The 17,235-nt window shown below is 36.2% G+C and overlaps 1 protein-coding gene and 1 non-coding gene across 2 annotated transcripts; both read right to left on the bottom strand.

Annotated features, from left to right (window-relative positions):
* Positions 1–16: 16 nt before the first annotated feature.
* LOC113772333 (putative callose synthase 8) lies at positions 17–15,660 on the bottom strand. The gene is made up of 41 exons (XM_027316926.1): positions 15,278–15,660; positions 14,614–14,714; positions 13,898–14,019; positions 13,708–13,789; positions 13,480–13,590; positions 13,141–13,260; positions 12,912–13,004; positions 12,735–12,826; positions 12,358–12,484; positions 11,309–11,453; positions 11,128–11,197; positions 10,875–11,028; positions 10,454–10,588; positions 10,254–10,371; positions 9,596–9,924; positions 9,151–9,203; positions 9,001–9,061; positions 8,453–8,534; positions 8,319–8,368; positions 7,988–8,074; positions 7,791–7,922; positions 7,617–7,705; positions 7,456–7,540; positions 7,220–7,380; positions 6,951–7,074; positions 6,761–6,855; positions 6,549–6,681; positions 6,282–6,433; positions 5,967–6,073; positions 5,715–5,837; positions 5,539–5,607; positions 5,208–5,376; positions 4,911–5,043; positions 4,330–4,449; positions 4,143–4,258; positions 3,947–4,030; positions 3,497–3,609; positions 2,924–3,153; positions 1,684–2,532; positions 614–799; positions 17–527 (listed from the first exon to the last, which is right to left on the bottom strand). Exons 1-41 carry the CDS (start codon positions 15,513–15,515, stop codon positions 294–296), a joined length of 5,874 nt encoding a protein of 1,957 aa, XP_027172727.1. The 5' UTR covers positions 15,516–15,660; the 3' UTR covers positions 17–293.
* On the bottom strand, positions 5,532–5,610 carry LOC113772693. Its single transcript, XR_003468653.1, has one exon. It is a non-coding gene; the product is annotated as a small nucleolar RNA J33 (small nucleolar RNA).
* Positions 15,661–17,235: the final 1,575 nt, after the last annotated feature.

The raw sequence follows: 17,235 nt of genomic DNA, 5'->3' as shown, positions 1-17,235 counted from the left end.
TCACAGCAAGAAAACATCATTTAAGTTTCAAGAATACTTGATGCAACAATTAAGTCCAACTTTAAGCCTGTAAAAGGTGTATGATTGTCACTAGGACAATTCATTGTTATAGGCGGATGAATGCAATTGAAAGCCAATAGGAGCTTAAACATCTAAGCCTGTCTCCTTATTCCCTGAATAAATAATGAGCTTAGCATAGGATAATTGGTTATCCTAACTATACACGAAAATGATTTTCGTATTACTTCTGCATGTACAGATCTTATGTACATTAAACTCGATTACAGTTAAGATCATCTCTGCTTCTTCTTCTTTGCTGCAAGAATTGGTTGAATGTGCAGTCTCCTACTGAAAGCCTCGTTGAAAAGGAAACGAGTCTGGAAAGCTGAAATGATGGGAAGCCATGCCAGACAAGCAATTGGTGCAAAAAGAACTATACCCATGCCATAATCATATGCTTGAACAAAAACCCTGGTGAAATGCCACAATGCAGTGCCTTCAATCTTGGGTCTAACAGCTTGTGCAACCTGGATATATTGTCACTTTAGTAAAAGAAGTGTATAGGTCATACATGACTGCTTTCATAATCAAACGAGGTTCATTCTGAACTTACCAATATCAACCCCCAACCAGTTGGCAGAAAGGCCAGACAGCAAACAACCAAATCCTTGAAAGATAGATCACAAATGATTGACAGAGTAATAATGGTAGCCAGAACTCCAAGGAAAATTAGTGCTTTAAATAGCCGGAATACTAGGTGATAGTTCGCACTGAAATATTTCCTCCCCAAGTTCACCACCTGTATAGCATGTTTCATAGGTAGCACAGTTGAGGATCCATTACAAACTTACATGAACGCGAGTTATAAACACATTTGTCTGTGAAGCTTAAGAAGACATGTAAAACTATAGCTATAGTTCTTTCAATCATATCGGCATCTCTTCCCTAAAGATGAGAACATAACAAAAAGGATGCACACATTGTCAAAAATTAGAAGATTGGGAGGTGGGATTTGGAATCACTACACAACAAGAAACACACTCCATTAAGCGCTGCTAGAATATCGTTTATAAGATACCATCCTTATTAGTGTCCAATTTGACTTCTGGTGGAGCTCAAACTAACATGTTCTCACATCCTGCCAGATATATCTAAAAAGAAAATTAAAAAAAAAACCAAGATTCATTCAGTCTCTGAAGCTCTGAATTTGATTTTCAACTTGAGTCCATCTTAGAGCCCAACAACACGGTGGAATTACTACAAGAAATTGTAGGTGACAATAAGGTAGCTTAAGAACAAGAGAACACCAATCCTGAAGCCATTAGTCAGGCTCCTGAAAGCCTTAAATGATGTCTCTATAGAGTTTTTCCACGTCTATATCATGTAAAGAACCTTAAAAGTAAACTATTTTTGATTGTGACTGATAAGGTTCCAGTCAGGTGAGTGAAAATGAAGGGGATGGAAACACACCATTATTGCATCTGATATGCATCAATTTAGTACGATGTAATTGTCGCTACTGAATTATCAAATGAAAAAGCATCTAAACTACACATGTGCCACAAAGGGTTTATGGTTAAAGTAAACTTGTTGAAACATATTAAAGGCAACAACACTGATCTACATGAGGAAACAGCAGAAGGGAATTTTAATCTCATGCCTATAGGATGGGTTTTGAGTTACCTTGATCAGCAGAAAAATCATGACAATGACAACCCATGAGAGGACATAAACAGTGAAATTTTTGTTTTGCCTGGATATGTCAAGGTGATAGACCAATCCATACTGATAAATGAAAAATCTAAGTGAAAGCAGGATTTCTATCAACCGAGAACCCAGCCCTGAATGACGAAGATGGTCTTGCTCATCATACCACCAGGACTGCCAACTCTTGTCTTGGTGGATTCCAATTCCACCTTGCTGCACAATCCACTTGTTCCAACCCTTCCAGTCATCAACTATCTTACCCCAGTTGAAACCTGAAGGATTAAACAGAAATGGCGCGAACAACCAAGTCATTGACATGAACCATATTGCATACGTAATTAACACATAAGCCATGTTGCTTTGGAAGGACCGCCTAAACAAATCATACACAATCAACAGAAGCAGCAACTCAAATCCTTTTACAAAGTGGCTGCGAGAGTACAGCCTATAGTTCTCAGTGAAGCTGGCATGGAAAACCACCACCTTACGGCCAGTTGGTCTATACTTGGCTCCTCCATGAAGAATAGTTCGACCATAATAGTGAGATTTTGTTCCAAAAGAAAAAGTAAAGAAAACGGCTGCTAGCTGCAATTGCATGAGAACAAAATCTTTAAGAGCATTAAGGAATCCTCTTTCAAGTCCAATCTCTATCACCATAGGTAAGCCTGTCAAGAGCCCAAGCTGGATAAATGACTGGGAGGCCAGAGCAGTTTCTAATGATTTTATGTTTTGTATTCTAGCCTCAAGAAGCAGTGCTCTTTGTAAACCACTAAGGACCAGGTATAGCTGCCCATATAGGAATACGTATATTCCAATTACTGATATCTGCATAATGTCAACAAGCATGAATATTTATTCCAGAGTCTGCATAAGCAAAACGCAGACTGTAGAAGACAAAAGGAATATAGACTTAATTTGGCATGTGAAAATTACTATTTCAACAGTAAGCAATCTTTCTAACGAAGAACTATTGCTCTCGGTAGAGAAACTGACAGAGATGCAGCATGAAGTGCAACAAATCATATTTACTTGATTCTATCGCATTTTTTTGGAGCAGAATTGGTGATATTTAAGAGGTTAAAGCACACTAATGTTTCAAGATTTTTTTGTTTTGTTCTAAGAATGTCTGCTGGAAAACTCTCGAGATTAAACAGAAAAGTGCTAGATAAAATCATAAAATTTGTAATTCACTTCAAAAAGAAGGATATTTTATTACCAGGCTGTTAAAGTAAAAGCCAATGGTGGTGAAATAACAAGAGAGCATTCGGAAGAAGTCAAATTGACGCCCAAGGCGGTATATATCACGGCTTAGAGTTTGTTCACTGTTGCCATTTGCTACTTTGGCTTCAAACTTTGAAATTTGGTTGAGACCAACATCACGCCCTTTGCCAACTTGCATATACTCGTGATAAGTGATATTTCCCCGTCGCAGTGTAGTATTAAAACCTACAGCACATAAAATTAGTTCACCAGAACAAACTAAAAATCCTACCATCCACAATTTTATGTCTTCAAAAGTTTGACTTGGCATGATACTTCTAACAAGAAAGTGCAGTATCTGTATCTGTAGGAACCACCATATGCAAAGACTGAAGTCTAAGGAGAAAGTTTGAAGCATGTGAGAATATTTAATTCCGTACAAGTTAATTAGAGGAAACACATTAGCTTATAGTCTTAAGTTTTGTTTGCAATAAAAAATGGAGAATATTATCCAACGGATAGTAAAGGAAGTAAGAGATTTAATAAAAAAAGTAATGCATCTACTGAAACAAGGAATGACTTTTACTACCTGCAAACACATCCTCGCTCAAGTTTACTGTCTTTGATGCTTTGCTAACTCCACCTCTTGTTAGGTGAAAAATTCTCTCAAACAAATCAGGATGTCCATAATGGAATCTAACCCTGTATTACAAGTTTAAGAGGAAAACGTCACAAAAGCATAAGCACTTTTCTTAATATCAGATTAATAGAATAAAGAAATTGATAAAAAAAAAACCCTGCATGCAGCTTGTCTGTGATAACTAAATGTCAATAGTACTTCAAAGTACCAAATAATTATTCATAGAATTTCAGGTTCTTGTGCATTACTATGATAGCTTGGCACCAATATGACAAAACAAGAAAAATTTTACATCTCAGTTGTAAAAAACAAACATCAGCCAATATCTCTTTTATTCTCTAGTCAGAAGACACCAATATAAGTTATCATACATAAGTAATAGAACAAGGCATTAATAACCTGAGTGGATTAGCTAGAAGTCTTTGGCCGATGGTAACAAAGCTGGTCTCTTGATATGACATGAACCATGCTAAAGAAGATACACTGCAAGTGGAGAGGTAGATAAGATCATTCAGCAGGTTTCAAAAAGGTGGTAGAAGTTATAATTGGACTTAGCCATATCCAGAATTAGTATTCATGAGTCCTAAAAGCTGACCTTCCTGTAAATATGTGTTCTCTCATCCCAAGAATTGTGGGAGGCCTCGGTCCTCGCTCGCGGAGGAATTCTTGTAAGATATTTCTCATCTTGAAAGCTTCTTCCATATAATTATCCTACAAGAAACAAGCTCAGGATGACAATATCCTCAACCATCTTATCTTCACCTAGTCAAGGCTGAACTTACTTGGTTCATATCTATTGCTTGGAGAGCTTCACCACGGGTGAAGATTATTGAGTGGTTCTGATTCTCGGGTTTTCCTTCCCCAATATTTGGTGGACCTGGGAGTTTTATGCGATATATCTCCTACAAAAGCGGAGGGATCTAAAAGTGAAGCACAATACTGATGTAGGAAAACAGAGAAGACATTGTTCAAATGCAGAGACTCAAACCTATCTTTTGATGGTATTAAGACTGTAGGAATGCATGTTTTTAGTTAATTTTGAACAGTGAATGCTTTCTGCTACCAAGAAACACACTTCTATGGAAGCTCAAGTCAATTATGAATAGGCATTATTAATTATTTTAATGTTCTATAGAGGGGAAACATATTTTGATGAATCCTGCAATTCTTTCATTCACTTTTCGTTTAAACATATGTTGCAGTTCCTCTTCCACATATAATTTGTATGCTGTGCTTTTACCATGCAAGCATATGGCCTGAATCACTTCATGGTCTTTGTTGTATGAATGCACTTCTATCAAATTAAGCACTTCTATCTTGTTCACAGTTCTTTTTAAAATGCTGCACAAATCAAAGGTGGTACCTGGTCAAAACCATTGACAGCTTTGACTAATACAGATGAATATACTGTAGGAGGCCTATCTGATACAATCTTCTCTTTCTCTGATACAATCTTCTCTTTCTCTTCAACATAAGCAACACGGAGTGAAGGATACCTACAAGAAACAGTTATGTAGGTAAAACAAAAATGCACTAAAGAATTCTCAGTTTAAACAAGAACTACCACAATAGTCAATTGAAAAGTTCCTTAAATAGTCAACTCTCTTGCACACTTAGTTCGTTCATCTGCAATATCTATGCTTTTCATTAAAAATTTTACCTTATCATCAAGTCAAGTATGTCTTGAGCCTGAGGATTTCCAGAAGATTTATGTGAACCAAACATTTGACAAGAAATAACATGCGTAAATTTCATGTCCGCAAGTGCATCAAGTTGAGCAGATAATGTATCGTTCCCCTTCCCTATGGCATCATAACCTTGAAGAATATCTGTTTAAGAGAATTCAAAATTTGCAACTAGTTTAAATGCTTATTAAGCAGGCAACAGGTTGAAAAAAAAAGGTATCAAGCTCTGCTTTTTTCTGTAATAAGTAACGTTTCATGCAATCATTAAAGAACAGTAGTAGGAAGCAGGCCAGTAATGACAGATACCATCATCTGCAGCCATGTCAAGAAATGCCTGCAACTTTAGGGCTTTCTGATAGTACATCATCCCCCGAACTGCAACGTGTATATGAGAAAACTTAGAAGTAAACTGTAATAGTTTTAAATTTTTATTATTCAGAAAACAGACACCAGTTTCCTAAGAATAAAATGGCACCACAAACCTGTTCGGGATAGAGTTTGCCCTCGAAAAGAAGCCCAATTTCTAAGATCCTCCTCATTTATTTCATCATTTGATGCATTAAGGTTTTCAGTTCCAACACGTTCCAAAAAGTTTTCCCACTCATCTGAGAGACAATGATAAAAGGAGAGTTGAGTAATCTGGACATGCTTTAAAATATTAACTTTCCAATACTACTGAAAAGGAAAAGAAGAATATATAAATCACATCCTTAAGAGGTCCTGTATGCAGTAACCTGGGAATATCTTCTGCATATAAAAGAGGATTGAAACGCCTTCTTTGTTAGAATGAAGCTCTTCTGATGAATATTTCACATCCTCCATGTAGTGAGGAGTCAGAACACTGTTTAAACAAAAGCCTCCACGTCAGGACAAACTATAGGTATCACAATATCTTCAGATAATAATTAGCAATAATAGTATGTCATGGAATTCAATAACTATAATGCTGTCTCTTTTGTTGTCAAGTGGTTTAGTAATTAGAAACTCTACTATTAAATCAGAAGAGTGCCTGGCAATAATACTTCCAGAAAACCACCCTTATGTTTGACCTGAAAGATAACATGTTGCGCACTTTTGGTGCTCTCGGCATATCCATGAACAAAGAAGTTGAAAAAAATGAAATCCGTCTTCGAGCTTCCAAGTTTGATGGTATGTCCATGGCTTTATCTTTTGTGGTAAGCAGCAAAAGAAAACGCTTGATCTGACCCCAAAAACAAAAAAAAATCAGCTCTACAATATTTATAAGTTTAATAATGTAGAGGAACCATGTCTTTGCTGTTCATGAAACATGTATCATTGAAAGTTAAGATATGCACCTTGTCCACTATAAGGCCACTATCTGGCAGTGGAAAATGGATAGAACGAGCCGAAGCAAATAATTGTGGTTCTATGTGGGTGAAAAGTTCAGAATCATCTCCATCACGATGAGCATAAAGAGAATCCAATGTTCTGGAACATTTAGGCTGATATCAACATAATTGATTTCAATGCATGTTAGGTAACCAAAGAAATCCTTCTTCCAGCTTACCTACATCCCTTCAGCATCAGATCACTGGTAACAATTTCAAATATATCTTGCAGTGCTTTCACAACATTACAGTACTGTTCTTCATTTCCCTCAACCTTAATGAAGAAAAGGTATCAACTAGAAGGAGTTGGATAGGTGTCATGCTGAAAAATGAAGAGAAACCATTCGAGATTTGTGTGCAACATTTTACCAGTAGTTCGAGTAATTCAACACATTTAGTATGTAGAGCTGGTAATTCACTCATGTTCAAGTCCTCAAGAAGTGTTGAGCACCCTATACTTCCCTCGATTTCATCCAATATTCCAGATATAATCCTGAATGACCAACCGTACAAGATAAATGAGTATTCAAATTTTGTTATTAAAACATGCAGGGAACTATAGGGCATATAATGAAAAATAGATACTGCAATGGATCATTAGATTTGTTTATGGCATCAATTCATTCTACTTACTCTACCTTTGTTCAAAATCCCCAACTACAAGGATTTCAAGAATGTACTTCAGCGAGTCGTAACATTCAGTTACTACCAAGTACATGTAGTCATCTCTTTTAATCTTTCTCAAAAGATCAGCATCCTTTCCCGAAAAATCTCTTGCAATACTCAATGCAGTTGAGAACTGCATAGAAAGACCACAACTGAGAGATTTTTGAAAACAGCACTCGGGATCATCAAGAAATGTAGGAAACAATACCTTATTTGCCAGAAGGAAAACAGGCCAACGAATCTGGCCTGAGAACAGTTCTGATGACAAAGGCATTTTCATCAAATGCATTTCCCTGAGTTTTGAATATACCAGCATTAGTTTTCTACTATACCTTCATGGTCAAAGAAGAATCTGATATGCTTACACACCTGTTACTTATGAGGTCCTCTTCACGAAAGCTACTAATAATTTGGTTCCATAGGACAACGAATTTCACAATACTGTTCTTTTCGAAAGCCTGAAAGTTCATAAATTATCTAGAATGGAAGCAAGGAAGTCTTAGAATTAATAATAACTATATCATGAAATAGATTAGTCCATACCTTTTCTCTCAGGCAGAGGAACCACTTACTGATTCCTTCCTTGTTATCTTTCTCCTTGTGTGGTATAAGATATGCACTGAATGCATCTGGCAAAGAGTGAAATCTAATTCTCAGCATTCCCAGTGTCCTAATCTGCAGAACATGATGAGTGAGAACATCTTCATACTAACTCTCAGCGAGCAAGAGACATATCCTACCTCACCAAGATGGTGAAGAATTCCATAAACTCCACCAAATATGGAACAATAGACAGAGTACCATATTTGTGCATCCATGAAATAGACCTGAAAACATTAGATAACTAATTATTTATATAATGACAAACAAAACTCTACATTAACAAACAATACTTATTGCGGAAAATCATTTATTAACCCACATTTATTAACCCACATCAGGGACTAAGAGATTCATAAATACTAAATAGGGAAGCATTAAAACATTTTTCCTATGCTAGACATGTTGTCATACAGAGGATACTCAATGCTTTAAGTGTAAGGGATCATGTACAATAGAATTTAATCTTACAAGTATAATAGGAGCCCAAATAGCAGCAATTGCACCAGCATTACTCTTGACTGAATCAATAAACACAATGTCAGATTTTTCCAGTTCCTTATATAACCACCTAATATTGAAGGGATATATCAATAGACAATTACCTTTGGGAAAGAGCTCATGCCAATCATAGTTCTTTATGCCAATCCTCATGATCTGTCTAGTGGGTGATATAAGAGGTTTAATCTGGACAGTCGGGAAGAAATTAATACTCCCACCATTGCACTTGCAAGGATATATAGTTTGACTCTTTTGGTTAAACTGACTCTTTCACCAATTAACAATTTGTAATCATTCACTTACAGAAAGTTTCAATTATTTCAGCACAAGAAAATTTCAATTGCGAAAATGGAGGAAAAACATTCAAATGCTTACAAGAATTCTAGCTGGAAGACTTTAAAAAGAATCATACCAATTTTATGAGTGCAAAAAAATGAAAGTAGGTGGTAACACTAAGCGGCAAAAAATTTCCAAAAGACATGGAAAGACATTAAGACAACATAATCCCTTGCAATCATTAACATATTGCAATAATTAAACTTAGTGTTACTACATCCTGATTGTTCCACTTGAAAAACGAGATGGCTGAAGAAAGAACTCTTGAATTATAATGAAACAAGTATTGAGAAAATGCAGAAAGTAAAAGACTGACCTCAAATTGGTAACTGAATATGAACTTGCTTAGCATTAGAAGCACCCAAAACATAGTATACCTAAATGCAACACAAGGGATGCACACCTCAGAAATCCATCATAGGGAACGTCAATAGATAATGGAAAAGTTCTAAGGGAAAATAGATACTTGAACTGGGAAAGTTGGGTCTCTTGCATTCCACGTCCAACGTACAACCTAGGCTGAGTGATGCAAAAATTCAGAGGACAAAAAATCAGCCTAACAATCTAACAATCCAAAGGATGAAGACAAGTTGTACAGGATGATCAAGCAAACATGGGATATAGGAATTTATTTCAATGAAACTGAATGGATAAAAGCTTAACTTCGTGGGAACTCCCAATAACAATGTCAATCTTAATAACCCTACAACTCAAGAAATATCAGATGATTTATGCCCATCCTGCGCCCAGTCAAGTATTGATTTCCTGGCTGTCTCCTGTTACAATGCAAAATCTTATGCTCCCCTCTGTCCCACTAAGGTTGTTATTCTAGTGAATGGCATGGTACATGAGAAATTGATTTTTTCTTTTCCATCATTTCCACATATTACAACTGATATATGAAGTCATACCTGTCTCCACCATGACAACATTGTGCATATTCGAGAGTTTGAGGTCTCAATATACTTCCCAACCACAGGCACAAGGAATAGGACCATATCAAATGCATTAGTCATCAAATAGAATGCAACTGCGACCATATAGGAGGAATAGCACCACTCTCCAAGCCAGCTCTGGCTCTGTGTAGAATAACAAGTATATTTCCCTCTATGATTGATATAATATATAGGTAGTGTGATAGTCCATATCATTGGGACCAACACCTTCAGCACATTTCTTCTGATTTTATAGGAATCGATTGTGTTCCTTGCTTTCCATGTGAAGACAATGTCAAGAATAGCTGCAAGACAAATTATTTCAGTTTATGACAACTCAAAATTTGTATCCTGGAATTTTGAGAATTCACTCTGAATATCTTCATCAGGTTCAATTGAAACAATGAACATAAGATACATGCTGATGAAACAGAAAAGAAAAAAAGGACCCACAACAATCGCGAAATATCATGTTGTTCATGTGTCAAGCAAGAAGCTGTGGTACTTTAGTGGTAAGAATTTTTTCCTGCCCTGATTTTCTATAGCTTTCTGAGTTTCTGTCCGTTGTAAATGCATTTTGAGTCTTGTGACATTAACTAACAAAATTTCACCATATCTTACAAAAGTAATGAACCTCGTATAAGTTTGAGAGCTGCTGATGTGATGAAGATGCTCATTACGTCCTCAAGAACTGTTGCGTCAAACACTTCAAGTGGAGATTCTAAATCATGCGATGCCATGATTATCATTGCCTATACCAAAGGAAAAATGACTCAATGATCCTGATAGGCAAAACACAGATAATTACTACTCATCTCTCTCCTCAACGCACACCTGAAGGCATAAAATTAAGAAACTCCACATTCTATCAAAACTTCTGAAGATTTGCCAAAATGAGCGAATCTCCACAAAATTTGTCTTTCCTAGCCATTTTCCCTCCCGCACTTCGTGTCCTTCATCGGGGATGTCCTGAAAACCACCATAAGCATGTTTAATGATCCTAGGAAGCAATGGATGACTTGGATCTTGATAACAAAAAACATGGATGACTTGATATCAAATGTTAATGGCTTATATGAAGCTGGTGTCTAGGCAGAAGTCTGAGCAATATCAGTGGAGGTGGTCTGCACGGGAACTAATGCGTATTTTCATAGAAATTTTGTCATGCAATACTAAACTTTTATACATGCACCATTTTCCATAATTGATAATTATGGTTTGATGTTAGACATTTAAAGTGAAAGGCAAAGTTTACCTCCATTTCTTCATCTTCATTAGGACTCTTCTTGTCTTCATTAGTCCTGACTGATTGCCGAGGCTTTTTTGTTTTGCTATCACTGGAAGGGTCTATACAGAAAAAATCATGTTCCAGACGCATAGGCCAACCTATTTGAAAACAATCCTCAGACCTGTGCATTTTAAGGAACAAGCAACTCAGGGGTAATTTCAACAACCAATGGTTCAACAGATGTAAAAGATTTCAATTAAGCAAGGAATTAGAGTCTGACCAGAAAAACTCATTCAAGTCATCATAGTTCCTCCATGAAGAATGGTCAGTTGTTCCATTTCTGTTTTTCAGTTGTTCCATTTCTGTTTTTCATAGCTTCCTTCATTGATTTGAATGAAATTATTGTTACAATATTGAAGTACTTAGAGATTCAGCAAATGTCTCCTTAAGTGCTCTAACATTTAGTACCTCATATATGACTTTATATAGATGAAAGACTACATTGTTAAGAAAAGACTCAGATCCTCCTCCATACACTGGCATAATCCGTTCTCCAGTTTCCATGCTTACAGCACCAACTAGCAAGCTATGTAGTTCATATGCCATCTGAAAGAACACGTGAAAAAAAAAATTCTTTCAAATTAGAGAGAGTTTTACTGGTCAACAAAAAAAAGTTCAAAAATATCTGTCAGGGAAAAAAAAATTGAAATCCATGCAGAGCTCTAATCAGCAAAAATCAGTTGCAATATAATTGAGAACACCTTTAACATAGGTTTCAGGAATCTAAATGGATAAGTGTGCAATCCAACGGGTGTATAACTACTCATTGCACAAATTATAAGATCAAGATTGTTACTTCCAAACCATAACTCAATCATATATGCAGTTTCAGAACTGAACATTTACATGTATGTTTATGCATATCTGAGAAAAACAAACTAAGGTAAAAGATAAAGTTTCCTAGAAACAAAGGGAGCCAAGTAAAGAATATTGCTTATCAGTAAGAAGCCAGAGAAGAAAACAAACAGAGGAAGTGAGCCAAGAAGTCAAGTGAGGCTAAGATTGGAGACACAACAAAGAAAAACAACTTAAAGAAAAATCCAGTCTGAAGCTTGGATAGGAAAGCTCAATATCAAAGTTGCCATTTTACCATAAAATGGTTCTTCCAGAGAAAGTAAAACAAGAGTTGTCGTATTGTTAATCACAAAGAGAAACCATAAGTAGTGCTGACTTATAGAAAAGAGTTTTCTTTTCTCTCCAATTATGGACATGATAGTATTACCTTTACTTAGGTTTTGTGGTTTGTGATGTAAGAAAAATCTTACTAAATCATGATTTGTCTTATGGTCAGAATAATGTAGACTGAATCAAGCAAGAAACATGAGGATGAAATACTGAACAATCTTGCTAAAACGATGGCTAAGATGCTTTGCACATTTTGTATGAGGACGAAATACTGAAAGACAATGAACGAACAGGTAAAGCAGCCAAAAGAAATGGCACAACATACATGGTGAAATATATAGCAGAGGCACTCTGGCATAAATCTTAAGTTTGCAGCCTCTCCCCATATTAGAAGATAAAGTCCAATATAAAGAAGTTTATATTGTTGGGCTTCCTCCTTCAGATATGGCAACCTGCATTTAAAGCAGAATATCAGAAAAAAAATCCCTGGACTTTACTGATAATTATCTACGATAATTTGAATGAGAATGTCAAACAATTACATTGCAAGCTGAAGAAGAGATACAAACTATTGCCCTAGGGAAATTCACTGAAGCCATTTACACCACTAAATACACTAGAGAAACTTCAAGGGCATAGGTGACAGAAAATCCTATCCTGGGACAAGAATGTAAGTAAGCACTATGAGAGTACGAATCTTACTGTATATTGCTTTTTCTCCCCAGAAATTTGCACCAATCTGTATAATTTTTGAAAAACTTCTTCATCAGTTCGTCCAAAGCTCCATCACCTAACTAGTATCATGAAATGAGTAAAAACCCAAACTAAGTAAACAGTCATTTATAGTAGAGAGACTTCATGCTATAATTGTTATAGCACCTTGGAGACTGATGTCTCCTTATGACTTTTCCGTATGTGAGTGTTAGCAAGGAGCAGGATCAAATGCTCCCTTTGGTTTGCAACATTTCCTTTCTGAAAGAAGACGAACAATGTTCGTATTAAAACATTCTCTTCCATCAGAAACTGTGGAGCTCAATGTAGAGAGGATGATATCAATGAAGAATATAATTTGTCTTGTATTGCAAATTGAAAGAAGAAAGGAGATCACCTGAAATCCAAAGCAAAACTGGAGCCAATCGAACAAATCCAGGCAAACTACCCTTCTATTAAAATCTTCAACAAATGGCAAACCGCGAACCTTACGAAAAGCAGCAACTGCAGCCTTGATCTGATTATTTAATGTAAAATTTTTGGTCAAAAATCAAGCTGTTATGATACAATTTACATATAACGCATGCAAGATGATAAGATTACTTGGCATAAAGGGCACAGTAAGTTGTGCTCATTCAAAGCATGCAGCAATCAGGAGCTTGATAACATGCAGAAAAAATAAATTTACTGGAACAAGTATCCATGAATGGAACTTAATTAATGCACATATTAAGACCTCGGGCAGCTGCATGATTGCTTGACTGGCACCTCCTTGATCCAGAGGGAGAATATTATAAGGGACATACAGTTCAGATTTTGCATTAATGCTCTCGCTCTCGGCAAGGACCTGCAATGTACAGCAAACTTAAAACCTACATATTCTATGGAAGTAGCATAACCTGGGAGGAAAACAAGTGAAAATATTTAAGCAAACAAAAAAAAATAAAACAGAAACTAAGGTAACCTGTGGACCGGCTGCAGTAGTAACTGTATTTAACACTTCGAATAAAGCTGAAGCAATAGCTCGGGCTTTTATCATTTTTTCGCTGTAAGAGAGAGATAAATAATGCGCTTACTCAACAACACAACTAAGCACATTGTTAGCATTTCAATAAAGCAAATAGAGTAACATGACTTGAAAAGAGAATGATCACCTGTTTTGCAAATTACTGTCTCCACTGTGCTTGATGATGAAGTCCTTGTACTCACGGTAAACACGTCTAAGTTCACGTATGTCACTCTTTTCCTTCCTCTTCCTGATTGTAATTTCTTCATCCTGTCGGTTACATAAATAGTCAGGGCACAGAATTTTATTACTAAAGGATAAGAAAGTTCCGAGAAAGTAGAGGAAAATTAGTTAATGAATGACAGATGGTGCCAGTTTAGGTGGCAGCCATTTTCAGCTTGATAGTATTTTACTTGTAAGAATTTACAAATTTGCCAATAACCAGAAGATACAGACCCATAGTAAGATCTGGAAAGTTCCTTCACAGATATCTTTTGTAACAAGACTATTGAGGGTTACTTACACTATGCTGAATCATTTTCTGCAGCCCAATCAAAGAGAAAAGGCACCAGAATAACAGCTTTGATGTATTTGTCATGGATGTAAAAGAATCATATCAGAGACATAGTGATTTTATTTTTTTAGGCCAGAGACATAATGATTAATAACTGCAGAGTTTGGGATTAAAAATGTTGAGCCCATCTCTTACTTGTAGAGCAGTCTGGTTGAAATTGTAGTCTTACAAAACAATAATCATCAAATTTCTTAGGATGAACAAACTTTGTCCGCTCAAAAAAGAAAGAGAAGATTGCTTGGTATTTGAAGAACATTTCCATTGATGGGGGCTTTCATTCAATTTTTTACCTGCTCAAGACGCTGAAGCAGAGAAGTCTTGAATTGCCGTACTCCTCGACCACTGGAATTTCTGTCCAAGTTATGTGCCACTTCAAATGCATGAAAACGGCCTTCACAAAAGAATCAATCCATAAGTGCTTTATCGTTAGCATAAAAGATACAGACCAAACTCTCTTGAGTGCTATAATCATTTATGCGATCCCATTACAACCAAACCTTCTTTTCTTGAATGTGCTTATAAAAGCAAGGAAAAGAGCAACAAAATCACTCCTTGAAGTGCATTTTCTTTCTTTTCAGATACACTTCTCTGATGTCTTCTGCAACATTTTTTCGACTGAATAAAATAGCACTTTTTTCGTTCGCTTATCATTAACAAATAAGAACAGATATGCCAGTGAATCAGTGTAGGAACTTTAGATTAATAGCCAAAAGGGTGAACAAAATCAAGACAAGAAACTCGGTTTTCTTACTGTCTAAACTAATTTAGCCTACAATTATCACAATATAAACCAACCAACCCATAGAGGATTTTCAATTCAATTACAAGAAATTCCATGTTGCAACACATTATAATTAACTAACACAATATCAAGAATTCAACACCTAAAACACCGAATTTTTTAATGACTAGCACAAGTTTCAATCTTTGTTTCTAAACCATTTAGGTGCTTACAAAGATAAGCCACGCGAGGCTCTTCAAGTTCTATCTGATTAGCAACACGAAGAAATTTTTGGATCTCTGAAGCCAAAGTGACCGGCAATTTCTCACTGTCAAAGGGCTCAACCACATGATCACGGCCAGAAGTGATTAATCTTGTAAAGGGTCTTGTATTAGTTGTCGTATATACTCTTCTGCTGCTAGTACTTGCAGAATTACTAGTGCTCGGATCTGCAGGAACAATCTCTGCCATTGTTCTTGGGAAAGCCAAGCAGAGCAAGAACTGAGATGCATGAGCATGGAAGTATAAAAATGGGATCTTTGGTGTATATACATGCTGCAATTAAATTGTTATTGACAATCTGATTTTGCTTTTTGGGATGCTTTTTTTTAGCTTGGTGGGGTGGACTGATCTTTTTCACTTTTGCTTTTGATGAAATTTTGGGAATGTGTCTTATGGAGTCTGGAATGAAAGGGGAAGTTGGTGATGAGCTTCTCTTTTTGAAGCTGTGTGCGATAGGCGGGTTTTTTAAAAGTTGGAAAGAGAAAGTGGAGGCCTAACGTGAGGGGAAAAGGTTTGGTAGTAAAAGGAGACGAGACAGAGCCATTGTTCACCTCGCTAAGGAATGACATTTGACGAATTATGAAATGGGGTTATGACAACCTCATAGAGAGTTCAAGAATTTGCAAATACACTCAAGTTTCAGAAAAGAGATGATCATGAAAGTCAAAAGCTAGACAGCATTAAAGAAATTCGTTCGATGCAACTTCATTGGTCTTCCTCCAGAGAAGTGATTGCAGACTTGATTGCACCTGTATGTTTTGTTAAAATCCCCCTATTATTAGTACTCACAATAGTTGATTGCATTGATCTGCTACAAATAAAGAACATAAAGCTAGCTTTTGTGCTGGCTGTAAAGAGAAGAGCCCACTTTCTTCTGTTTTGTTCTCTAACTTCAACATAGGGTGCTAACGTAAATGTGGCATGCAAGCTATATTGTAAAAGATCAAAAGGGTCAAGAAAAGATAGAAAAGCAACCTAATGGATCAATTTCAGAAGTGGAGGGCTTACCAAATCACCTTTTGCTTTTCTGTAACAAAGAAAAATTTATTGCTGTTGAACTCGTATTCATGTGGTCATCAAAGTTTCTTTGATTGAAAAGTTGGTCAATTTATCATGTTAGATGATGAAGTGTTACTATCTGAAGATAAAACTGGAGGAGTAAGACGACGCTGAGAAGAGTAAACAAATTTGCCCTTTCCAGCAGTTTTCTTCCGAATTAAGTATGCCAAAGATGCATCCCGTATGAGCAGGAGAAACAATAGTGCTGGTTGCTTTATTTTGACCTTGATGCCTCGTCCTTCCTAGGCTGGAAGATCTGTAAAAGAGAATGAATATTACTCTAGCGTTTGAACAATTAAGAGTTGTTATTTTTTTTTTGCTATTATTTTAAAGATGAACAAAAAATTTCATAAAGTAAAATTTGCCAGTGGTTAAAACCCCAAAGTAGTCTTCCCCCTTCCCAAAAAAGAAAAAGAAAACCCCAAAACTGCATGCACTTTTAGCAACGTCCCTGTGCACCTCAAATGTCATAAATTTACATACCGCCCTTTTAGTGAAGTTCGTGTATTCTTACAGGTCGTCCTTTTAGCAGTGCACCTCAAATGTTGTATTAAATGGCAGACCACCGTTTTTATGCACCTCAAATGTCGTATATTTATATTTTTATAGATCGTTCACCAACATAACTCTCATATCGCATTGACATCAATAGCGAGATTAAAATATATAATTTTTTATAAAAAAGTGTTCCATCCTTACACGTGGAGTTAAGATTATATTTTCCTATTGAAAGAAAGATATTTTGTAGCTAGTTTTATCGCTGTGCAATCTGGCAAGTTTTACAACAGGAAAGGGCTTCATGGGTTGGGCATTTCTGAGCCCAGAGATACGTAATATGAGAAACCCAACG

The sequence above is a fragment of the Coffea eugenioides genome, chromosome 5 (assembly GCF_003713205.1).
Source record: "Coffea eugenioides isolate CCC68of chromosome 5, Ceug_1.0, whole genome shotgun sequence".
Taxonomy (NCBI): Eukaryota; Viridiplantae; Streptophyta; class Magnoliopsida; order Gentianales; family Rubiaceae; genus Coffea; species Coffea eugenioides.
The sequence above is the reverse complement of the archived record's forward strand: the minus strand, read 5'-3'. Positions and strand labels throughout refer to the sequence as shown.

Excerpts from the sequence above, each read along its gene's own strand:
- LOC113772333 (XM_027316926.1), bottom strand. The coding sequence starts at position 15,515 with ATGGCAGAGATTGTTCCTGCAGATCCGAGCACTAGTAATTCTGCAAGT. Across the intron at positions 11,198-11,308 it reads AGTCATATATGAGGTACTAA|TGAAAAACAGAAATGGAACA; the intron begins ATGTTAGAGCAC and ends AAATGGAACAAC. Across the intron at positions 6,856-6,950 it reads TTGAATTACTCGAACTACTG|GTTGAGGGAAATGAAGAACA; the intron begins GTAAAATGTTGC and ends TTCTTCATTAAG.